Raw genomic sequence first — 24404 nt, 5'->3', positions numbered from 1 at the left:
GTGGAAAATCCCTTTATTACTGCTGGAACAATCACCTCCGCCTTCAAAATTGTGTTACTGTAAAAATTCTTGGAGATGGTGTGATGGAAGAAACTATGTCTTTTAACAATTTTCCTTCTGCACAAATGGACGTCTAAACGCTTCTTGAACTTGGCTTTCAGAAATAGCTTTCAGTACTTTATCTGTAGTACAAGGAAGGCGATATTTCTTTGCCCTCCAATTACCGCTATCAAGACGAGGGGCTGGTTATCGGAAGTTTTCTGGCGTCACACCCCTTCTTCCCCCCCTTTTTCTAGGCGCCGGGCAGTTTCCGGACTAGAAGGAAGGAGAAGCGGCTGCTGGCCATCTCAGAAGCAGCTCCAGCGGAGAGTTGGCGAGCAGGAATGGCAGGGCCTTACGAGAGCTCGGCCGTGACAGTAACAGTCACGTACGGTAAGAAGTCGTGCCAGAAAACGGGGGGGGGGGGGGAGAAGAGGGGGGGCGGGCAAGTCTTTCTCGCTGACTTGTTGCGGGGTGCCAGTGACAAACCGCTGATCCTTGGCTGTCGCAGCCACGCATGACAGCAATCAGGCTAATTGGTTTGGGAGGAACGGTATTCATGGATACTGTATAGGAATTATTTTTCTATTTTTTGTGTTGATGTCTCTGCCTCTCATTTCTCCATCATATTCCCATTTCTTTTGAATTTTGATCGAATTTAATCTACCATTTCTCCCAGCAGAAGTAGCCATACTGTATTTTGATGAGTGCGTGTGTAAATTTAAAAACAATGGTAAAAGCAAAACCAATTTTTTACTACTTCATGCTTGTTTCAGCTTTTACCTACCTGATACTGGTCGATAGAGCAGAGGCCATCATCTGTTCCTAAAAAGTGGTCCATCAGACTGTTAAATTTTGTTATTATTTTAAAAAATCTTATTTAAATTCTATAAAACATTTTGGTCTCCTGAAATGGAACAACATATAGAAACATCAATAAAAGTTTTATTACTAACAGTCACAAAGTCAACTAGGTGGTTTTGCCAACTAAATTCTCCATTTTGCAAAATCTATATTATGAGTATAGTAACAGTGACCAATGTTATGGAATTATTGGAAATGGTATTGAGATACTAACTCATAATTCATAGTATGTACTGACATAAAACAATTTATGTAATCATAGTTGATAAGCCTCAATTGGCTGTCATTCACAGTACAATTACTAGCCTTCCCTCTACAAACAATTAACCAACCAATAAATCCATCAATTTTTGGTTATCATATTAATCTAAAACTAAACGAATTATGGTTTATCTCATCTATGATCTTCATTTACCATCTTAAGCATCATATTAGATTTTATGGCATACTAATGACCAAATAGGTATTCCTCAGCTTATGGTCACAATTGAGCCAAAATTTATGTTGGTAAGACAGTTGAGTAAATTTTGCCCCATTTTGCAACCTTTCTTGTCAAAGTTGTTAAGTGAATCACTATAGTTGTTAAATTAGTAACATGGTTATTAAATGAATCTGGCTTTACAATTAACTTTGGTTATTGGAAGGTTGCAAAAAGTGATCACATAGACTCCTAAGACACAGCAATCGTCATAAATAAGTACGTTTCCAAGCATCTTGAATTTTGATATGTGACCATAGAGATGCTACAGCAACTTTTAATGTGTATCTGTTTTAATTTAAAATTGCTATGGGATTTGGAGACAAAGTGGATTCCCTCCCCCCCTTCACACACACATACACATACCACACAGGTTCATTTAATTATAAATTTAGTAAGCTGTATGAACCCAGCCAATTATGGTTATTCAGCAAATCATAATTTAATCAAGGAACTCAGCCATCTTGGAGTTAATCCATAGAGTTGCTTGAAGCTAAATCGGGATGAATTAGATTTAAGGAGGAGTGCTTTAACAACAACCTGTTTTGTTACAATATACGTACTAATAATTTCCTAAACCTATGGTCTAATATTTATTCAAACCCATTTAGAAGACTAAATTAATTCCTATTTCTGCCTCTATTAACGTAGCTCTTTCTGTCTCTTAACTGGAAAAATTCCATTAGACTTTTAAAAAAAAATCCCTCATAATTCATATATGGGAAATAGAAAGGTTTTAGAGCAAAATCAGTATTCAATGAAATTTTAATTTGAGTAGAGAGATTGGCGCTTATTTTTGTTATATTTCCAACTCTTAATAAAAAGAGAATTTGCATTTAATCTCTAGGATAAATTACTATAATTCTTTGTTTAGACCCAATGTGATAATATTCTCTGATAATATTCCCAGTCTTCCAAGTAATTGAAAGTGATGTCATGGAAACTGACTTTTACTTTTTACTTTTTTGTTTGAAATGTATCACTGTTTATCCGAGTACTTTATTTTTTGGAGTATAAGACACACTGGAATATATAGCCGCCCCAAGTCTTCGGAGAGGGGTGGCATACAAATATAATAAATAATAATAATAATAAAATAAGATGCACCTTAATTTTAGGGGAGGAAAACAAGAAAAAAAAGAATTCCGCTTCTGCCTACCAGCATCAGGATTAGTGGGATCCTCACTTCCACTCAGATTTTGATAACGAGCAGCACAGATCTTTTTATATGTCCTAATAATAAAAATTAATTTTGCTTTCTAAGATTACAGAAATGTGAAGTGAATAAGAAATTAAAAGTAGTCACATATGGTTCTATAATCTTCTGTGTTTTTGTCTTATTAATAAAATATATTAGTAGCATATTCCTTGATTTTTCAGAATCCACTTTTGTTGCATAAGATAAATCTCAGATTCATGCTATGGAAGTGGTCAGTTTATTTGTATCAGGTGACTAACTAAATTTCCCAAGAAAAGCTTCCTCAGGTAATACTAGGAAAAATTAGAAGAATAATGAGATTTTTTAAAAGCACATATTCTTCAAACCTTTAATAATAGACTTTCTGTTTTATGCATCTGTTGGAATTCTTTTCTGCAGAAATTGGGATGGAAGTTAACTGGAGTGGATGGGGTGGGGTATGATTTTTATGAGGGCAAAAGATGGAGTTGGCTCCACTCCCCAAATGCCCCAATCTTCCTATTTATAACCATAGGCATTGAAAGCAAGGCTTTCTCACAGCACAGCCCAATGGAGAGGCAGCACATCAGTCCTCCTGGACCTGCCATTTCCTACAGATGCTACTGAGCTTTCCAGCAAGCCCCTGCGGCTTGGCTGCCTCGGTCGAGCCTAAATCCTGAAGTAGCCCAGGGAACTGCGTTGAGAGTCTTTTAAATGAAAGTGTTTTCATGTGGCAAACCCCCTTCTCCAATTGCAAAAAGAGTGCCTGAAACGTGAGGATTGTAGAAGAAAGAATTCCAGCTGAAGGATTCCATTTTTGGGAGGGGAAATCCTTCGGCTGGAAATGCTTTCCTGCTTTCCTCTATGATCCTTGCATTTCAGGCACATGTTTTGCAATCGAAGAGAGGGAATCTGGTGCCTGAAAACACTTTCATTGAAAAGGCTCTCAACGCAGTTCCCTGGGCTGCTTCAGGATTTAGGCTCGACTGAGGCAGCCAAACCACAGGGGCTTGTTGGAAAGCCCAGTAGCATGTGTACGAAATGGCAGGTCCAGGAGGACTGATGTGCTGCCTCTGTAACGGGCCTTTCTGAGAGGACGCCCGGCTTTCAATGCACTTTCCCAGCACGCTTCGAAAATCAGGCTCCATGTGGAAGCGAGGATCCCCGTTGCCTGGAACCACCTGAAAATGCAACACGTGGAACAAGTCTGCAGGGCTACATTTGGAATATAAGACGCAGCCAGATTTTCACTCTCTTTTTGGAGGGAAACAGGTGCATCTTATACAGTGATCCCTCGATTTTCGCGATCTCGATCTTCGCGAAATGCTATATCGCGATTTTTCCCACCCGATGATGTCACTCTCTTCCTTCCTTTCTCATCTTTCTTTCTCTCTCTCTTTCTCTATCTTGCTTCTTCCTCTCTCACACTCTCTTCCTCCCTCTCTCATCTCTTTATTTCCTTCTCTCTCTTTCTCTATCTCTCCCCCTCTTGCTGGCGGGCGGCGGGCGGGCAGGCGGGCAGGCGAGTGAGCGGGGGCATCAGCGAGGAGCCGGGGTTTCCCCTTTGCGTGGGCGGCGGGGAAACCCCGATCTTTGTCTGCTAGCTGCTGCTGCCGCCGAGCAGATCAGCTGTTGGGCGGCCGCAGCAGCAGCGAGCAGACGAAGACCGGGGTTTCCCCGCCGCCCACGCAAACTCCACCATCTGCGCATGCGCAGCCATGGAAAAAGGGCGCGCATGCGCAGATGGTGTTTTTACTTCCGCAACCCTACATCGCGAAAAATCGATTATCGCGAGGGGTCTTGGAACGGAACCCTCGCGATAATCGAGGGATCACTGTACTCCGAAAAATCCTAATAGATTTGTTTGTTGAGTAGGCATAGAAACTTTAAAAGTCATTGTCCTAAATCCTTCTCTTAGGTCTTGGATGAATCATTGAGTATGTCTCCTTGGTGAACTTGTGAAGTGGTCTTATTGACAGGTCCCAGCAGAGTTCCCTCTAATTTTTTTTCGGTGTGAGCAGAAAAGTATAATGTCTGAGCGGCACATTTCCATGCCTGGGCATGGATCAGTTAGAAAGAAAAGGGGGTCACGTGACCTCAGGACACACAGCAACGGTCATAAAAATGAAACGGCAGCAAAGTTTTGATCCTCCGATCATCGGGCTGCTGCGAAGGTCCTAAATGTTAAAAAGGGCCATAAGTCACTTTTTTCAGGGCCGTTGCGACTTTGAACGGTCAGTAAATGAACCAATGAGGCCAACGTTTCTATCTCCTGAGTAACACGGTTATTAAGTGAGTTCTGCCTCACTTTACCACCTTTCTTGCTACAGTCGTTAAGCGAATCCCTGCAGCTGTTTGAACATCCCACCATCATAACTAACTTGTCAAGTGTCCAAAGTTTGATCCAATAACCCCTTTATTTTTCTAACAAAATCCTTTCTTCCTAGAAGGAAGAATAGAAAGAATAAAATGGAAAAGGGGATTTATTTATTAATTTATTAATTTATTAACTTATTAACTTATTATTTAGATTTGTATGCCGCCCGTCTCCGCAGACTCGGGGCGGCTCACAGCAGGATACAACAATTCATGACAAATCTAAATATAATTTAAAATATTTTTTTAGAAAACCCATTTACTAAACAAACATACACACAAACATACCATGCATGATTAAAAGGGGATACATAAAAATAAAAAAAGAAAAGGGTTTGGTTCAAAGTTCTGCTCAGATTAAAACAATTGGAGTTTGAGAAGGGTTGATTAAGATTGGAGTATTGTTTTGTTTGCTCTTTTTTTAACTTCTATTTTTCTATTTAGATATATGAATTTAGGAATTGCTGATCTGTTTTAATAAAGTTAGAAGTATTGATTATAATAACATATGCAGTAGGTGATACTGATTTGGATTAATGCATAAATGGAATTGAATTTAGCATTTTGGCATACTGGTTAATAAATTAGAAATATAATTGGTGTACTTTTTGAAGGAACATTAAGGAGGGAATTTAACTAAAAGAAAATGTATGTAACTGGATGACAAAATTAGAAAAAAAACCTTTTGCAACTTTTGAGATGATTGATATTATTTAATGTTGTGGTTCAGCCTGAGGCTGCTCAGGGACCGGCTGCGTCTCTGCTGGCTCCATGCCCGGAGGAGGATGACAGCGCAGAGGAGGGGGCTGAACAGTCGGACGGGGGAGAGGAGAGTCAGGAATGGGATGAAGGAGAACAGCATGAGAGCCCCGGGGGGGGGGGGCTCTCCCCAATCAGTAGCTTGGAGTCATTAGGTGATGACGCACAAGCTGTCATTGACATGAGACAGAGACGTTCAGAGCAACGAAAGGAGCAGTTAAAGAAATATTATCACCATTGAATTAGAAACAGCTGGGTTTGGGTGTGGTCCTCATCAGCAGGGTTTAAAAGGCAGGCAAGCCCTTGAAGCCATGTGGAGTGTTATCAATTGGAGTTGTGGTGACCTGCTTTGATTCTCGGCGTCTCAGATCTTGGCTTGTGGCCTAGCAGTCTGGAAGACTCGTGGGAGGCGTATGTTTGCTATCTACAGCTTCGTCTTGGCAGCAAGAATCCTGTATATCTTTCAAGTTCCAGCGTTTTCCTGTTTGTAAGGACATTTTCTGTTACCTGTGTTTTCTTTGAATTCTGTAAACTGCCTTTGCCTTTTACCGGTGTGTCTGGCTTATCTTTTTGGGTTGGTTTTAGCTTCCGGAGTGACCCAGACAGAACAGTTACTAAGAAAATACTACATTTTATTCATGGAAAATTAGATGGTACATTGTATTGTTTGAATGTATGTTGTGAGAAAAAAAAATTACCCCCCCCTCCCAAAAGGTCCTTCCACCCTCTTTCCCTTCATTCATTTAATTCTTCCTCCTCCCTCCCTCCATTTCTTCTCCCTCCCTCCCTCCCTTCCTTCTTCTCCACTTGTCTCTTTTCTCTCTTTCTCATTCTCTCCTTCCAGGTCTCTCTCATTCCTGCGTTGGCTCCAAAACAGCGGGGGGACGGACCCGGTCATGTTGGAGGGAAATGGGGTGGGGAAGAGACGTGCTGCCAGGCACTCGGCTCCAGCCCCTCCCACCTTTTTATCCTCCCTCTCTGAAGCTTCACCCTCCCTCTCCAACTCCCACCCCTCTCTCCGAAGTTTCACAACTCCTCCCATTGTCTCAGGACTCACAATGGACAGCTCGCATCTCTTTTGACTGCCGGATTCTCCATTTCAAAATGCGGTCGGGGGGGGGGGAATCTTCCAGGCCCTGCTTTAAACCCCCTCAGGAGGCTTTTGAGACTCCTTTACAGCGATTGGGTGGTTGCTGTCAGAAGCTTTGCTGGCCGTGGTAGGTCTTGATGTCAGGGGGCCCCTGCTGCCCTGACCGCCATGCTCGCCTTGTGCCATGGGGTGGTGGTGCATGCAAGCCCCTTGCCTCCACCACCTCCTCTTCCACCGCCCTGCTGCCTGAGCCCGTTTACAAGGGGCTGGTGAAGACCCGATGTCACTTTTGCTAAAGGTAGGGGAGAAAAAGAGTAAAAGCGACATCAGATCTTCCACCAACCCCTTGTAAACGGGCTCAGGCAGCGGGGCGATGGAAGAGAAGGCGGTGGAGGCAAGGGACTTGCACGCGGGCCCCTATGCTGCGGGGGGCTTGCATGCGCCCCCCCCACAGCATAGGGGCCCGCTGACGTCAAGGCCACCTGGGGAAGCGGCATGCAGCGACAGAGCCGGAGAAGCCGGGCGGGGCTTAGAGCCCACGGGGCGCCAGCTCCATCGCGCTGGCATGGAAAACTCTGGGCTGAGCTTGGTTTTTCTCTGCGCCCCAGCATGCTGCGCGCATTAGAGGGAACATTGGGTCCCAGTATGTGCACGTTGGGACTATTATTTCTAGCACAATTTTCTTGAGCACAGGTTCTCATCAGGGCTGTGTCCTAAGTCCGCTTTTGTTCACCCTGATGACCTATACTGTTGTGCAATGTGCAATGCTTACCACCAACTATATTCTGAAGTATTCTGACAATACAACAGTGTGGACCTTGGTCAAGATGACAATAGAGTGCTAACTGCCAGGCGATAAAGGGTTTGGTGAACTGGTGTACTAAAAACAGCCCTGTTTAAACATTGGAAAAACTAAGAAGATCATTGTCAATTTCAGAAAAGATAAGCACAACCATATTCTGTGTATAAATGATTCATCAGTGGACATGATTAGTAGCATCAAATTGCAGCTAATTAGTAGGCTGGTTTGGTTGCTCAAGAGCAAGATACTGGAGAAGTGGGCATGGTTAGCAGCATCAGATTGCAGCTAATGAGTAGGCTGGCTTGGTTACTCAAAAGCAAGATACTGGAGAAGTGGGCATAACAGCACCTGCATTTTCTGCATCTCATGAGAAAAGTATATCTTCCTCCCCCTGTCCTTAACACTTTCTATAGAGGGATGATTGAGAGCATCCTGTCATATTGCATTACAGTCTAGTTTGGAAGCATTACTGCTTTATACAGGAAGGCAGTGGAGAAAGTGATGAGGATGAAAGAAATTGGCTGTTTACCTCTTCTAACCATAGGCTAGCATATTACCCTTGCTTGAACAAGGTCTGCAGGATTGTCTAGGACAACCTCTTCATATCCTGTTTTCCTTGTTACTTTCTGGGATGAGGCTTTGTGGTATCTGAAGCAGGACATTCAGATTTAGTCACAGTTTGCTTCTATACAGTATCAACTTTGTAAATTCTCAAGCGTCCTTTTTCCACAATGTATTTAAGATGGTCAATGATTAATATTTATATGTATGTATGTGTTAGGGTATAGGCATATACCATATTTTGTGGAGTATAAGACACATTTTCCCAAAAAAAGAGAGTGAAAATGTGGGAACGTCTTATACTCCAAATGTAGCCACACCCACTTGCTGACCCAAGCGGAGGGCAGTTGATCTCTTCTCCTGGCCCAGGGGATGGATTTGGCCTGGAAGAAAGAGAAGCTGAGTCTGCGGAGAAGGAGGACGTGTAGCTCTGCAATGTGCATCAGACAACCAGGGAGGAAAACGTTTTCAGGCAGCGACACCACAATCCCCTCCTGAATTCCAAAAATGGGGCGTTCAACCAACACTGACCGCTGCCCAAAACACAATGCCCTTTTTTGTTTCCATAGGCACTGTTTTTGGAATTGGGGAGGGGATTGTAGCACTGCCAGTTGAAAACACTTTCCTTCCTGATTCCAAAAATGCACTAGTACTTCAAGTTCAGCCTGTATGTTCTGTAAACTTTGAGCTTTAGTACAGGCATTTGAGTCCTGTATGGGCCTTGAGTATGTTTCTTATATCTTCTATTTTGTACTTGGGTTCTCCAACCTTTGTGTTTTTCCTTTTCTCCTTCTCCTCCTCCCTTCTCTTTATTCTCTACCTCATTATATAATTGGTTAGCTTGTGGTTTTTGCTTAGAATTAGGTTCTAAAGATCTTGAAGATTGGCTCCTTCTCCCTTCTCAATTTTATTTTAAAGCCTTTCTTATAAGATGAGCTAGTTGTTTTATGAATATATTCTTTCCAGTTCTTTTGAGGTTTACTTCATCCTTTACCAGTAGCCCTTGGAATGCAGACCATGGTCTAGGAAACTGTCTGCATGGTAATGCAGATTATGGTCTAGGAAACCAAAGTTATTTTGATGACACTTAGTTTTAAGCCAGTGATTCACTCTGAAATCCTTTCTTTTCTCATTGGATGTTGGTGTTTTGTGGGAAGTATAGATGAAAACATCACTTGTGCTTCTAATTCTTCAACTTTCTCCCCTAGCTGTATGTAATTTCTTGTTATTGTTTTTAGATTCATTGTTGTGTCTTTAGGAGAAGAAAATGTAGTACCGGTAATTCACGGGGTAGATTATTTTAGTAATGTTCTCAGTTACATCTTTGTTACTGGCAGAGCTGAACAAAGATCCCAGTTTGAATGCAGCGTGCTTGGTGACAGCTAAAAGGGCTATGAATCTTAAAGACTCAAAGATTAAGGAATTGAATTATATTTAATTGGACAATAAATATTAAGAGATGTGTCTCAACTTAGAGGAAGATCTATGACTTTGGAAAATGAGAAGCAATTATTCAGAAAGATTTTAATTAAAATTTTAAGGAAATGTATTATTATTAATAATCAAACAAAGATATTTGATCCTGGATGAATCAGAGACCATCAGTGTGGTGGTCTGTGATAGATAAGAAGCAATTGTAGACCTTCTACAAGTTAAATATAATAACATATCGTTAACAGAAAGTTTTGAAATTTAACTTCACTTTTGGATTACCTGTTAATTACTTTTTTATACATCGATAGATATTAGGTCCATTGATTGCAAATAGATTTGTAGATGTATAAATTGGGGACCTGTTTTTCAAGGGAGAGGTGGATACATTGCTATATAGATCTGTCATCTACATATTCAACTAAGGAGGATAACATATGTTGATTGAGGTGTTGATTTGGGACAGAGTAAGGATGTGGTGAAGCTGATGAGGTGTCTCCCAGGGGCCATTGCCAGCAGGGACAGGTGGCGGATTACAAATATTGTCAAGGCTGTGAGTAAAGGTAATAACTTTGATGTGGTGGTGCATCTTGGCACAAATGATTTGTCCCAGAGAAATGTTAATGTAGTAAAAAGAGATTTCCAATGTCTAAGCGTGAAACTGGGCAGAATAACTGATTGAGTGACTTTCTCAGAGGTGTTACCGGTTTGTGGTCAGGAGGATAAAACAACTTGTATCAGAGAGTTTAATGTGTGATTAAGGCAGTGGTGCAAAGCTGAAGGTTTTGGCTATATAAGTCATGATGTCAGTAGGTGGTCTAATAGGGAGTTGTTTAAGAGGGATGGTTTGCATCCATCATACAGAGGTACCCATGTGCTCGGTGAGGAGTTCAGAACTTTTTTGGACAGGCATTTAAACTAGTTAAAGGGGATAGAGATGTAACTGATGTGGATGATTTCTGTCCCTGGCCAATGAGGATAAATCAGTTTCTGGAAGCTTATGAAAAGGGAGCTGTAAATAAAATAGATATAGTTGTTGATGATAAGGGGCAAACTAATAATGATAATAATGTTCTTCGGGCAATGTGCACGAATGCTCGAAGCTTGAGCAACAAGCTCTGTGAGTTAATGACCATAATATCTAGAGATAATTTGGATCTGGTCGCCATAACTGAGACTTGGTTTAAGGACTTCAATGATTGGGAAATATCCATACCAGGATATACATTGTATAGGAAGGATAGAGTAGAGAGAAGGGGAAATGGAGTAGCCATTTATGTTAAGGAAAGTCTAAAAGCAACACTAATTCAAAATACATGTAAAGAGCTGGAGACTCTCTGGGTTTGCATGCAAAATAAAGAAAGTTCTGTCATTAGAATTGGGGTGATCTATAGGCCTCCAGGGCAATCTGAGGAATATGACAACAAGATGGTGGATGAAACTACCCAAATGGCAGTAAAGGGAGATATTGTGGTTATGGGTGATTTCAACATGCCTGATGCTGACTGGAATATCCCCAGTGCTCTTACATGCCAAAGTAAGAATATAGTAGAGGCCTTTACAGGAGCAGCTCTGGCACAGCTGGTTAAGACACTGACTAGAGGGGAGAATATTCTAGATTTAGTTTTTACGAATGGGAATTGGGTTTCAGAGGTTAAGGTGGGAGAAAATTTAGGTTGCAGTGACCATCTATGTTTATAGTTTGATGTAAAAACTGATTGTGAGCAATCCTATACTGCAACCAAAGTATTGGATTTCAGAAAAACAAATTTTAATGCAATGGGGGAATATTTAAATAATGAATTAAAGGGGAGGGATAAAATGGCAGGAGCGAGCGCCCAGTGGACTGTATTAAAAAAGGCCATCTTAAAAGCCACTGGACTGTATGTAAGGCAAATAACTAAAGATAAAAAGAAGAAACCGCTATTGTTTAGCAATGATGTAAGGGCTATAGTCAATGAAAAAAAGGCTGCCTATAGGAGCTATAAGGAGTCTGGAAGTATAGCTGATAGAGAGGTGCATAAAATGAGACAGGAGGCAAAACAGATAATATATGCCACTAAAGCCTCAAAAGAGGAAGAAATCGCCAAATCTGTAAAGAAGGGGGAATAAAACCTTCTTGAGATATATTAGTGATAGGAAGAAGAAAAACTGCAGCATCATGAAACTTAGTACTGGCAATAATACATACATTGAAGGGAATAAGGAGGTCGCTGACCATTTCAATAGCTACTTCTGTTCAGTTTTTTCAAAATACACCTTACAATATAATATTATAGATGGATGTAGCATTGCTTCCAGCTGTACGGATTCAGCTCCAGTGATCTTAGAAGCCGATGTCTTAGAAGAACTTGAACATTAAAGATAAATAAGGCAATAGGTCCAGATGGCATCCACCCCAGAGTTTTTAAAAAACTCAGATTTGTCATTGCTACCCCCTCTGACTGATTTGTTAATCCCTGTTAACAGGAGATGTTCCTGAGGATTGGAGAATGGCCAGTGTTGTGCCTATCCACAAAAACAGTAGAGAAGAATCTTGTAATTACAGGTCAGTAAGCTTGACATCAGTTGTAGTTAAAATGATGGAAACTCTACTCAAGAAGAGGATAGATCAGCACCTAAAAACAATAATTTATTAGACCCAAACCAGCATGGCTTTACTGAAGACAAATCATGTAAGACTAAACTCATTGATTTCTTTGACTATGTCACAAAGGTGTTGGATGAAGGTGATGCTGTGGATATTGCCTAGCTGGACTTCAGCAAAGCCTTTGATATGGTTCCACATAAAGAGCTAATAGATAAATTAGTGAAGATTGGACTTAATCCCTGGATAGTTCAGTGGATTTGCAGCTGGCTGAAGTGTAGACATCAGAGACTTGTTGTTAACGGTGAGTATTCTGAGCAGAGACAGGTTACAAGCGGTGTGCTACAAGGGTCTGTTCTGGATCATATTCTTTTTAATATGTTTGTGAGTGACATAGGGGAAGGTTTGGTAGAGAAGGTTTGCCTATTGGCCAATGACTCTAAAGTGTGCAATAGAATTGATATTCCTGGAGGCATCTGTAATATGGTAAATGATTTAGCTTTACTAGATAAATGGTCAAAGCAATGGAAACTGCAGTTTAATGTTTCCAAACGTAAAATAATGCACTTGGGGAAAAGGAATCCTCAATCTGAGTATTGTATTGGCAGTTCTGTGTTAGCAAAAACTTCAGAAGAGAAGGATTTAGGGGTAGTGATTGTCATGCTGAATATTGACAGCCCCAGAGACATTCTAAGTCATTTAGAGTTATGCAGTAATTAAATAGTTAACAATGTGTGTATTGTATTAGCTCCACCCATTATGATGTAAAATCCTTCCACATCATACATGCATCATTTCCTCCTTGTTGAAAATCTCCCTATTGTCTATCTCTTTCTCCTTTGTCTGCAATGATGTAGCACGCATGTAAGATGCCTCCAACAGGCATTAATTATATTTTCTTATTTTCGTAATAAAAGTAACTTTGTTTGAAAGCTGATTCTCTATTTTAATCCATCGACTCTCAGATATGATTCATTATGGTCCACGCGGGCTGTAATTTACCTCTAAATCTGTCAGTGATTTCTGAAGTCTCAAAATGGGAGTGCAATGTGGTTGGGCGGTAGGAACAGCAAGCAGGATACTTGGCTGCATAGCTAGAGGTATAACAAGCAGGAAGAGGGAGATTGTGATCCCGCTATATAGAATGCTGGTGAGACCACATTTGGAATACTGTGTTCAGTTCTGGAGACCTAATCTACAAAAAGATATTGACAAAATTGAACGGGTCCAAAGATGGGCTACAAGAATGGTGGAAGGTCTTAAGCATAAAACGTATCAGGAAAGACTTAATGAACTCAATCTGTATAGCCTGGAGGACAGAAGGAAAAGGGGGGGACATGATCAAAACATTTAAATATGTTAAAAGGTTAGATAAAGTTCAGGAGGGAAGTGTTTTTAATAGAAAAGTAAACACAAGAACAAGGGGACACAATCTGAAGTTAGTTGTGGGAAAGATCAAAAGCAACATGAGAAAATATTATTTTACTGAAAGAGTAGTAGATCCTTGGAACAAACTTCCAGCAGACGTGGTTGGTAAATCCACAGTAACTGAATTTAAACATGCCTGGGATAAACATATATCCATCCTAAGATAAAATTCAGGAAATAGTATAAGGGCAGACTAGATGGACCATGAGGTCTTTTTCTGCCGTCAATCTTCTATGTTTCTATGTTACACGTTTTTGTCCTTTTTTAATGCACATTTTTTCTAATTGCTGAAATCATGCACGTGTGTGTCCCTTCATAAGATTTTGCTTCTGTTAAAGCTGAGTATCAAATACTCTAGGAAGAAGGCAGGAGGCAGCTTGCATAAAATACAGTGGTACCTCTACTTACAAACTTAATTCGTTTCGTGACCAGGTTCTTAAGTAGAAAAGTTTGTAAGAAGAAGCAATTTTTCCCATAGGAATCAATGTAAAAGCAAATAATGTATATGATTGGGGAAACAACAGGAAGGGTGGAGGCCCTGTTTCCTCCCAGGAGATTCCTAGAGCGGCCCCATGGAGGCTTCTCCCTGCCTTTTCCAGCCCTGTTTCTTCCCAGGGGATTCCTACAGAGGCCCCACAGAGGCTTCTCCCCATCTTTTCCGGCCTTTTTCCTACCAGGAGATTCCTAGAGAAGCCCCACAAAGGCTTCTCCCTGCCTTTTCCGGACCTGTTTCGTCCCAGGAGATTCCTAGAGAGTCCCCATGGAGGCTTCTCCCTGCCTTTTCAGGTTACAGTATCAGCGGCTTGGGTTTGTAAGTGGAAAATGGTTCTTGAGAAGAGACAAAAAAATCTTGAACACCTGGTTCCTATATAGAAAAGTTCTTAAGGAAAGGCGTTTGTAGGTAGAGGTACCACTGTACAGTGATCCCCCGATCATTGCGAGGGTTCCGTTCCAGGACCCCTAGCAATGATCGGGTTTTAGCGAAGTAGCGCTGCGGAAGTAAAAACACCATCTGCGCATGCGCAGATGGTGTTTTTACTTCCGCAGCGCTAGCGAGGAGCCGAAGATTGGGGGCCGCGCGGCTGTTTTAAAATGTCGCCGCCGGCATGGGGAGCTTGCCAGCACCCCCCGGACCCCCAACCCGGGTTTGGGGGGCTGCTAGGAAGCCAGCCATGCCGGCGGCGACGTTTTAAAACAGCCGCGCGGCTTCCCAACTGAGTCCCGAAGACAAACGTCAAAGGCGAACTTCCGCGTTTGTCTTCGGGACTCATTGGGAAGCCGCGCGGCTGTTTTAAAACGTCGCCGCCGGCATGGGGGGCTTGCCAGCACCCCCCGAACCCGGGTGGCCGGGCGAGCAGCGAGCGAACGGCGGGTGGCCGGGCGAAGGGTGGGCAAATGGCGGGCGAGCGGGTGCTGGGGGGGCTTCTCGCCCTCCCGCCAGCAAGAGGGGGAGCGAACGGCGTGGGCGGGCGAAGGGCGGGCGAGCGGCGGGCGGGCAGGCAGGCGGCGGACAAGCCGTTCGCTGGCGCCGCTCGCTCGCGCTTCCTAGCTGAGTCCTGAAGCCAATTCGCTTCAGGACTCAGCTGGGAAGCGGCGAGAATGAACGGCGTGGGCGGACGAAGGGCGGGCGAGCGGCAGCGAGGAGTTTGCGTGGGCGGTGGGGAAACTCCTCGCTGATGCCCGCCGCTCGCCCTCCCGCCAGCAAGAGGGGGAAGACCTAGGGAAGCCGCCCAGCAGCTGATCTGCCCAGCGCCATCTACGCATGCGTGCCCATAGAAAAAAGGGCGCGCATGCGCAGATGGTGTTTTTACTTCCGGGTTGCAAAATCGCCATATAGCCATTTCGCAATGATCGGGGTCGCAATACCCGGGGGATCACTGTATAGCTGTTTATTCAAGGACTATGGTTAAAACAGGAACAACAGAACTAAGGCTGACAACTTCCTTATTTATGGGGAAAGCTGCAGGGAAGGGAGACCAATAAACTATCCAAGTCTCCTGCATGCTGGCTGATTAAGTTCAACCAATCAGGCAGCAGCCAGGGCAGCTAAGGCAAGATTCAACAGCTTCTACGCATGCGCAGGAAGCAAAATAAAGCCAAAAATTCAAAAAAAGATGGTGCTGTGTGACAGATGGGCAAAGACAGCACTGAAGCTGGCGAGCAGAAATTGCGCAATCCACGGGGTGCTACTGGAACGAAGCTCCGGGGCGCACCAGTAGCAAAACACCGCTGATTAAAACCTCAGAAAACAGCTATGGTATAATGATTAAAGATGAAGTGGCAACCAATAATATTTAAACCAGACATATCTGTTGTATGGACTTTGTTGTCAAGGCCAAAAAATAATAATAATTAAAAGTTTTTAAATTTAAAGCTGAAAGAAAATTAAGGTTGAATCTATGAGGCTGATATTTGCATATGGTTTAAGTAAGCTCCTATGGCCTGTATATACCAAATGACTGTCTTATTTGCATTAAAACAACTTTAATAACAAAAATCTTTGAAATTTCTGCTGTAACCTAATTTCTTACAGATTTAAGATTTAGAAATGTGCTTGGTCTAGGGGTAGATTTTGATTCTAGTTGTTTTCCCTGGATGTAACCTAAGTATATTTTCATATTGTTTATTTTCAGGCAACGAAAAGCATAATCTTCAAGTTGATTCTCAAGAAGATGGTCAACCACCAACAGTACATGATTTGGCTTTATTAACTGAACAAGTAACTGGAGTTCCAGTTTCTTTTCAGAAACTGATATATAAGGGTAAGTACAACTTCCATGTATATTCAGGCACAAGTCCTGTTAAGTTCTGCCCGGCTTACTCCCAGATATAAAAATGTAAGTAAGATGCTTGATGTATTCAGTTTTAAATATTCTACTTAGTTGGAAGATTGTGCTAGTTAAAATAATTTCATATTTTATTCAGGTAGATTGATTTTAAAATCATATAAAATTATTTTACCATTATTGAGGAAAATGTATAAGAAATTTTTCTATATAAATGTTTCATAATATTTCATATCAACTTTTTTACTTAGGAATAGTTGAAAAATAAAGATGTACATTAACAAAAATATCTGCAATATCCAAGAATGACAAAACCATTCCAAATTAATTTACCTGATTTCTGTTTATAATAATATTAAACAAAATAAAAAACCCTATTTTTTAAATTTGAAATAAAATTGAAATGTTGAAATAATTTCTAACTTGATGGATTGAAAAGAACTTAATACAAAAATATTTTGGTTTAAAAACATTATGGTGGGGGAAGATTTTTGTAAAATATCTCATTCCTGTAATGATACTTCATGCATTTTTGGAGGTCTGCTTTTGTTTAAAGCAGACTTGTTCTGAATTTAGTATGCCTCCAAAATGCCACCTCCTTCCTGTTCCACTCCCCAAAGCAGTAGTCTTACATTTGGGGTAGGAGGTTAATAATCTTATTGGAAACAGGTTGCACTTAGGTTTTTATAGACATATACTGTATATACAAAGTACAATATATATTTTAATATAAGGTTGTTTCATACATCATATTTTGAATACATTTACATTTTTATTTTTGTTTTTGTTGAATTTCCCAAAATAAATTTGAGGTTTTGGTTATTCTTTTTCTATTAGGAAAGTCATTGAAAGAAATGGAACAACCATTGTCAACGCTTGGAGTGAAAAATGGTTGTAAAGTTATGCTGATTGGGAAAAGGGTAACTGTTTTTATGAAGTCTATATACAAATTTTGCAAATCAATGACATTAATGAATATCCCTTACATAATAAATGTAGAATGTCATTGTTTTTTAGTCTGTTTTTGGAATTTTTACATAATTTTATTTCATTATATGTCCTCTAAATAAGGGAACAATAAGAAAATTTAATTCTACAATTGTTGCTCTTGTTCTATATTTAACTCCAAAGCTTGTGCAACTACTACCAAACTATTTTGGTGCAGTTATAGCAGTACAATTGGACTCACATATTGTTCAAAGTTGTGACTTGTTCTTGCCATGTGTTGCTGAATAAATGAGAGTGGCCTGGTTCACATTATATAGGAAGTACAGTGGTACCTCATCATACGAACCCCCCGTGATACGAACATTTCAAGATACGAACCCGGGCTTTGGAAATTTTTTGCCTCTTTTTACGAACTTTTTTCAACTTACGAACCTGAGCCCGGGTCCGTGGGCTCTCTTACTGCGCTTGCGCTCTCTGACTGCTGAAGGAATTCCCCTGCCTTATGATTACAACCCCTGGTGGGATGGGAGGGGGAGAGCTGCGCCTGAACCTGGAGCCCGCTTATGAGCCGCCCTGCTCAGAGGAGAAGCCGCAGCTGCCACTGCCGCTGCAGCCACCCCGAAGCGGCTGCGAGAGTGCTTTCTCCGGATTGTTGCCGGCCAAAGCACCTGGGGTTTTTCCTTTGCTTTCCAGAGGCTGGGCGAGATCCCCTCTCCTCCTCGTCCTCCTCCAGGGACAGACGTGCGCTCTCCTTTGTGTCCACGGCCAGAGAAGCGGCGGCCAGTTCCGGACGGACTGCTCAGGATTAGAGGGAGGAGAAGCAGCTGCTACTTCAACTGGCCGCCGCTTCTTTGGCCGTGGACACAAAGGGGAGCGCACGTCTGTCCCCGGAGGAGGACGAGGAGGAGGGGGGATCTCGCCCAGCCTCTGGAAAGCAAAGGAAAAACAGCTCTGACTCCTCTTCGCCCCTCCTGCCCATCTATCCATCACCTACCTACCTATCCACCCACCCACACATCCATCCATCCATCCATCGGTTTGCCTTAGAATGGAATAGAAACAGCTTGATCCTCGGCAGCCGGGCGAGTCTAAGCATCTTCTACACTGTCCGTCTCACCCCTCTTGCCCATCAGAAAGACAAAGAGAAGAGGAAAGAGAGGAAAGAAAAGATGGGTGTGTGTGTGTGAGAGAGAGAGAGAGAGAGAGGCTGACTGCCTCTCCTTTGCAATGATACCCGAAGCTGCCTAGCTGATTCGTCCCTATCCCAGTTGAAAGACCCTTCCCCCCCAATTTTCTTAACGTATCCAGGACTGGCTACTGTTTCAGTTTTCTTCTTAGGCAAGCCTCTAGATGGATAAATGGATGGATAAATGGATGGATTGATGGGTGGGTGGGTGGGTGGGTTGGGTGGGTGGGTGGATGGATGGATGGATGGATAGATAGATAGATAGATAGATAGATAGATAATGGATAGAAAGAAAGAAAGATAGATAGATAGATAGATAGATAGATAGATAGATAGATAGATAGATAGATAGATAATGGATAGAAAGAAAGAAAGAAAGATAGATAGATAGATAGATAGATAGATAGATAGATAATGGATGGATGGATGGATAGATAGATAGATAATGGATGGATAGATGGATAGATTCATAGATGGATAGATGGATAGATTCATAGATGGATGGATAGATAGATAGATAGATAGATAGATAGATAATGGATAGATAGAAAGAAAGAAAGAAAGAAAGATAGATAGATAGATAGATAGATAGATAATGGATAGAAAGAAAGATAGATAGATAGATAGATAGATAGATAGATAATGGATGGATGGATGGATGGATGGATAGATAGATAGATAATGGATGGATAGATGGATAGATTCATAGATGGATAGATGGATAGATTCATAGATGGATAGATAGACAGATAAATAGATAGATAGATAATGGATGGATGGATGGATAGGTAGATAGATAGATAGAGTGAAAGATAATGGATAGATGGATGGATAGATAGATAGATAGATAGATAGATAGATAAAATGGATGGATGGATGGATAGATAGAAAGAAAGAAAGAAAGAAGGAAGAAAAGAAAGAAAGAAAGAAAGCCCCCACCCAGGTTTCGTGAGGGCCAGCCCATTGCCGGCCCAGCACACCACCAAAACATGCTCTGTCGGAGGGGGGGGGGAAAAGCTCTGGGAAAGACAGGGTAGCTCCCCCCTCCATCCACACACAAACCCCTCCAGGGAAACACGAGGCTGCGAAGCTGCGTGAAGCACATATGGGAGGAAGCCTCTGAGGAGAAGGTTGAAGGGTGGAGAAATAAAGAAAGAAACCCGTGTTCCCCAGTCCCTCCGCTGCTCTCTCGTTGTCAGGCAAAGCCGCCGGGCGTGTCCAGGGGGCGAGCCCAGCACAGCAGACAGGCAGCTTCTGGTGTCATTGCAAAGGAGAGGCAGTCAGCCTCTCTCTCTCTCTCTCTCTCTCTCTCTCTCTCACACACACACACACACACACACACACACCTCTCTTTTCCTTCCTCTCTTTCTCCTTCTCTCTCTTTCCGATGGGCAGGAGGGGCGAAGAGGACCCAGCTGTTTCTCCTGGACGGGGCTGCTCAGGATTAGAGGGAGGAGAAGCAGCGGCCGGATTAGGACTCTGGATCGTTACTTCAATTGGGCACCACTTCTTTGTCTGGGGAGAAAAAAGGGAGCATTTGGCTGTCCCTACAGGCTCCAGAGGAGGAGAAGGAAGGGGGCATCTTGTCAAGGGAGCCTTGTCTGAAGCTGAAGCACCGGGATTCTCCTTTGCCGTCACCGAAAACTTCTCCCCCCTCCGAAGCAGCGCGTGTGGCTGCAGACCGCCTTTGGCTGCGGTGGGGGAGCAGGAAGACCTTCCTAACTCTCTCCCCCCAGCACTTCGCCCAGGACAACAGGCAGGGCGAAGCAACGTGGAGCAAAGGGAGGCTGTAACCGCCGGTGGCTTCAGCTTCCCATTGCTCTGCGGGCGGTTTTGCCCCACGCTGCTTCGCCCTGCCTGCTGTCCTGGGCGAAGTGCTGGGGAGAGAGAGTTAGGAAGGTCTTCCTGCTCCCCCCCCACCCAAAAACACAAAGACGGTCTGCCGCTGCCTGCTTGAGCCAGGATGACAGCCAAGGGCGAAGCAGCATTCAGCAACGGGAAGCTGAAACCGCCGGCAGCTTCAGCTTCCCATTGCTCCGCGGGTGGCGGCAGAATGCCTTTTTATTTTTGGCTGGGGAGGGGAGCAGGAAGACCTTCCTAACTCCCTCCCCCCAGCGCTTTACCCAGGATGACATGCATGGCAAAGGGGCGGGGAGGATCGGGAGGCTCAAGCCTCCTTCGGTGGTGGCCGCCGGCTTCCGGTTTTGGGCTTGCACGCATTAATCACTTTTCCATTGATTCCTATGGGAAACAATGTTTCGTCTTACGAACCTTTCACCTTACGAACCTCCTCCCTGCACCAATTAAGTTCATAAGACGAGGTATTACTGTATAAGCCTAATAAATCATGTTAATAATTTCATGTATTGAAACATGAAAGAGTTCAATTAATGGAAAGTTGTTTTATTGTATAAGAAAGACAATAAATAATCAAGATACAACTTTTAGGGAGGCTTACAAAATGAAGAATGTAGTACTATCACTACTACTATTATTACTACTAGCAGCAAGCTTATAGGCCTGTTCCTGACTGACATTGCATTGATGTGGGTGTAAAATTATTTTTTGTTGTGCTCCTGCCCTACATCTCGTCAAGCTGCTTCCCTACATTTGGCAGTTACTGTATTGTTGTGTTTGAAGTTGATAACACCTTTCTATTTATTTCTGCTATTTAATAATTAATATTTAATAGCATACTGTAGTACTTTTCATGTTTGCCTCACTTTATGAAAGAGCTTCTGTATTGCAGTCCTTAAGTTAATGAGCTAGTTCATATTTTGCACTTAAGACAAATTAAAATATCTAGTCCATACCAATTAAAAGTTAGTTAATTAAAAATAAATTTAAACATAATTAAAAGTTACATTAAATGTTGATTAAAATACATTAATTTTAATTAAAAGCTTTTTACAAAATTAAAATTAATTTAATCAAACAATTAAAAGTATGTAAGAAATTACACAGAAAAATATCTTAAAATCTATTGATTTTCATGCAATACTGACTTAGAAACAATAGTTTTATGAACACAACACTTTTAATCCAGAGTCTTAATTTCAGTAGTACACTTTATTCATTATAGGTAGTCCTCAACTTATGACCACAATTGTGACCAGAGTTTCCGTTGCTAAGCAGGACAATTATTTTTCTTTTACATATAATTTTATTAAATGTATCAAAAATAGCATACACATGAAAAAGAAAAGAGAGAAGAGTGAAAAGGGAGGAATGGACTGTAGCAAAAAGGGGGCGAAGGAAAAAGTGCTACTTCCATTTTTTATAAAGCGGTACTAACACTTCACATAGTTTTGATTCTATGCCTGATTCTACAACCAAGGATTGTAATATTTTGGCTGCTGTAACGTACTGCTGGCTCATGTTCAAGTGATTGTCACCTTGGACTCCAAAATCTTTCTAAAAGTTATTGTTTTTGAACCAGGTTTTGCCTAAGCTGTGCTTTTACTTTTGATTTTTCCTGCCTCGGTGTAAAACCTTGCTTTTCACCACATTAAATTTCGTTTGTTGGATAGGGCCCATTTTTCCAGACTGTGAAGATCTTTTTGGATCCTGAACTTGTCTTCGGGGTGTGGCTATTCCTACCAGCTTAGTGAATCTACAAATTTTATAAGTTTCCCCTATATCCTCTCATCTAGGTCATTTATGAAGATGTTGAGAAATACCGAGCCTAAGATTTTCACCCTAAAGGTGTATCTTATACTCTGAAAAATATGGTAGTTGCGAAATTGTGTATCCCACATTTTCCAGCTTGCCAAGAAATACCATATTTTTCAGAGTATAAGACGCACTGGAGTATAAGAAGCACCTTAGTTTTGGGGGTGGAAAATAGGGAAAAGAATCTGCTTATCATCTGGTTAGCGTCCTTGGTCTGGTCTGCTTCAGCACATTATTTTATCCCCTGGTTTGGGTTTTTTAAAAAAACGTATTAAGAGAAACAATGAAAGAGTTTGCAAGCCAGTAAGAGCTGGGAAAGTCATTAGCACCTGGTTAGGGGTGGAAAGAATCATTCGGAACAAGTAGAGCAATCAAAAAACGTGAAAAGACTAGGGCTTGGAAAACCTTCTTCACATAGAGTAACAATGAAAGAGCTTGAAGGCTGGTAAGAGCTGGGAACATAGTTAGCACCTGGTTAGGGCTGGAAAGAAACTTATTTGGAGCAAATTAGCGCAATGAAAGAAACTACAAAGAAAGGGCTTGGAAAACATTCTTCACAGTCAGTAACAGTGAAAGAGCTTGCAAGCTGGTAAGAGCTGGGAACATAGCACCTGGTTAGGGCTGCAAAGAAACTTATTCTGAGCAAGTTAGAGCAATGAAAAAACCCTGCAAAGGGCTTGGAAAGTATTCTTTGCAGAGAGTAACAATGAAAGAACCTGTAAGGTAAGAGCTGGGAAGATCGTTAGCACCTAGTTAGGGCTGGGAAAAAAAGCTACATACAAAATATAAGACGCACTTGAATTTTCAGTCTCTTAGGGAAGAAAAAGGTGCATCTTATACTCCAAAAAATACAATAGGTTGTGGTCTACTTTGTCAAATGCCTTGCTGAAGTCAAACAGTTTTAAATCTGATAATAATTTCTGTCCAATCATAATTTCTCCACAGTAAACTTTTCAATATCACTAGTTATAAAGTATTCAAAAACTTCAGTCAATCACGCAAGTCAATGTAAAAGGAATAGACTTCTCAATTTTTTTTTAATTCATTTGGTTTCAAAAATGTAAAAAGTAGTTTCAACCTTTTTTATTCAATTCATCTCCATCAACTTTCCATTATGGAGCTTCCATAATGATGCAATTTGAAGAAAAGCCGGCTACAGCTGAAAAAAGTCCCCTTTAAAGTAGAAAAATGAACAAAATTAAATGCCCGAGAGATAGAAGTCACCTTTTTTTGGTCTATTTTAAAAATAATTAAAAATTTCTAATTCTTCCATGGTGATCTTGCTTCTTGGGTTGCCTTCCGCTAGCTGAAGACTAACACAGTCTCTCCAAAGTTTTCCAGAGAAATCCAGACACCCAGAGGTTTTTCTTCAGCTGCCTTGCCATATTTTGATCATGTGCATTTGGGGATACTTCAACAGTTATTAGTTTGAGGATTTATTTATTTATTTATTGGATTTGTATGCCTCCCCTCTCCGCAGACTCGGGGCAGCTAACAACAGCAATAAAACATTATATAACAAAATCCAATACTAAAAACAGTTAAAAACCCATTATATAAAAACCAATCATACATACATACACACATACCATGCATAAAATTGTAAAGGCCTAGGGGATCAGTTATAAGTCACTTTTCAGTGATACTGTGACTTCAAATATTCACTAAACAAATTGTTTAGAATGACTGTTAATTGTGTCCAGTTTGCTTAGTAAAATTTTCTAAATCTTACTAGTTCTTCATTCCAGTGGTTTATTATTCTTTAAACTTTTACCAAAATTTTTCCAAAGAAAACGTTATATCTTAAAAACATAATGGTTTTTTCTCCTGCTGAGTTATAAATGATAGGAATGGAGTCTAAAACCTTGGGCATATTTTCTTTATTATGGCTAGCCATGTCACAGCAATTTGATGGAAGCAAATAATACTCTCGTACAGAAAGAGGATTCAGATTTAATGCAGATAAAGAATTTTAGGCCAATATATTGAATATGTACTATAAAATATATACTTCAAAAATAGCAGAGAGATTAAAAAGGGGTTTGAATGTTATACATGTAGATCAGAATGGATTTTTGCTAAAGAGGCAGATTAAAAACAAAACCACATTTTACAATCCATACACTTTATACTTTCTACACAATACATGCCGTGCCTAATAATCCCTCCCCACACCCCTTTATTCTGCTAAATCATTTTTTATGTTATTCTTTACCCTAA

The 24404-nt window shown here is 41.4% G+C and overlaps 1 protein-coding gene across 2 annotated transcripts in view; it reads left to right on the top strand.

Annotated features, from left to right (window-relative positions):
• The first annotated feature begins 300 nt into the window (after positions 1-300).
• The window catches only part of BAG1 (BAG cochaperone 1), an 81160-nt gene continuing 57056 nt past the window's right edge, over positions 301-24404 (top strand). For both annotated transcript variants that reach the window (XM_070729644.1, XM_070729643.1), the window contains exons 1-3: positions 301-432; positions 16226-16354; positions 17216-17298. In XM_070729644.1, the coding sequence (XP_070585745.1) occupies positions 384-432; positions 16226-16354; positions 17216-17298 (261 nt within the window). In that variant the 5' untranslated portion in view covers positions 301-383. The remainder of the gene's footprint in view (positions 433-16225; positions 16355-17215; positions 17299-24404) is intronic.

Source organism: Erythrolamprus reginae, chromosome Z (assembly GCF_031021105.1).
Source record: "Erythrolamprus reginae isolate rEryReg1 chromosome Z, rEryReg1.hap1, whole genome shotgun sequence".
NCBI lineage: Eukaryota > Metazoa > Chordata > Lepidosauria > Squamata > Dipsadidae > Erythrolamprus > Erythrolamprus reginae.
The sequence above is the reverse complement of the archived record's forward strand: the minus strand, read 5'-3'. Positions and strand labels throughout refer to the sequence as shown.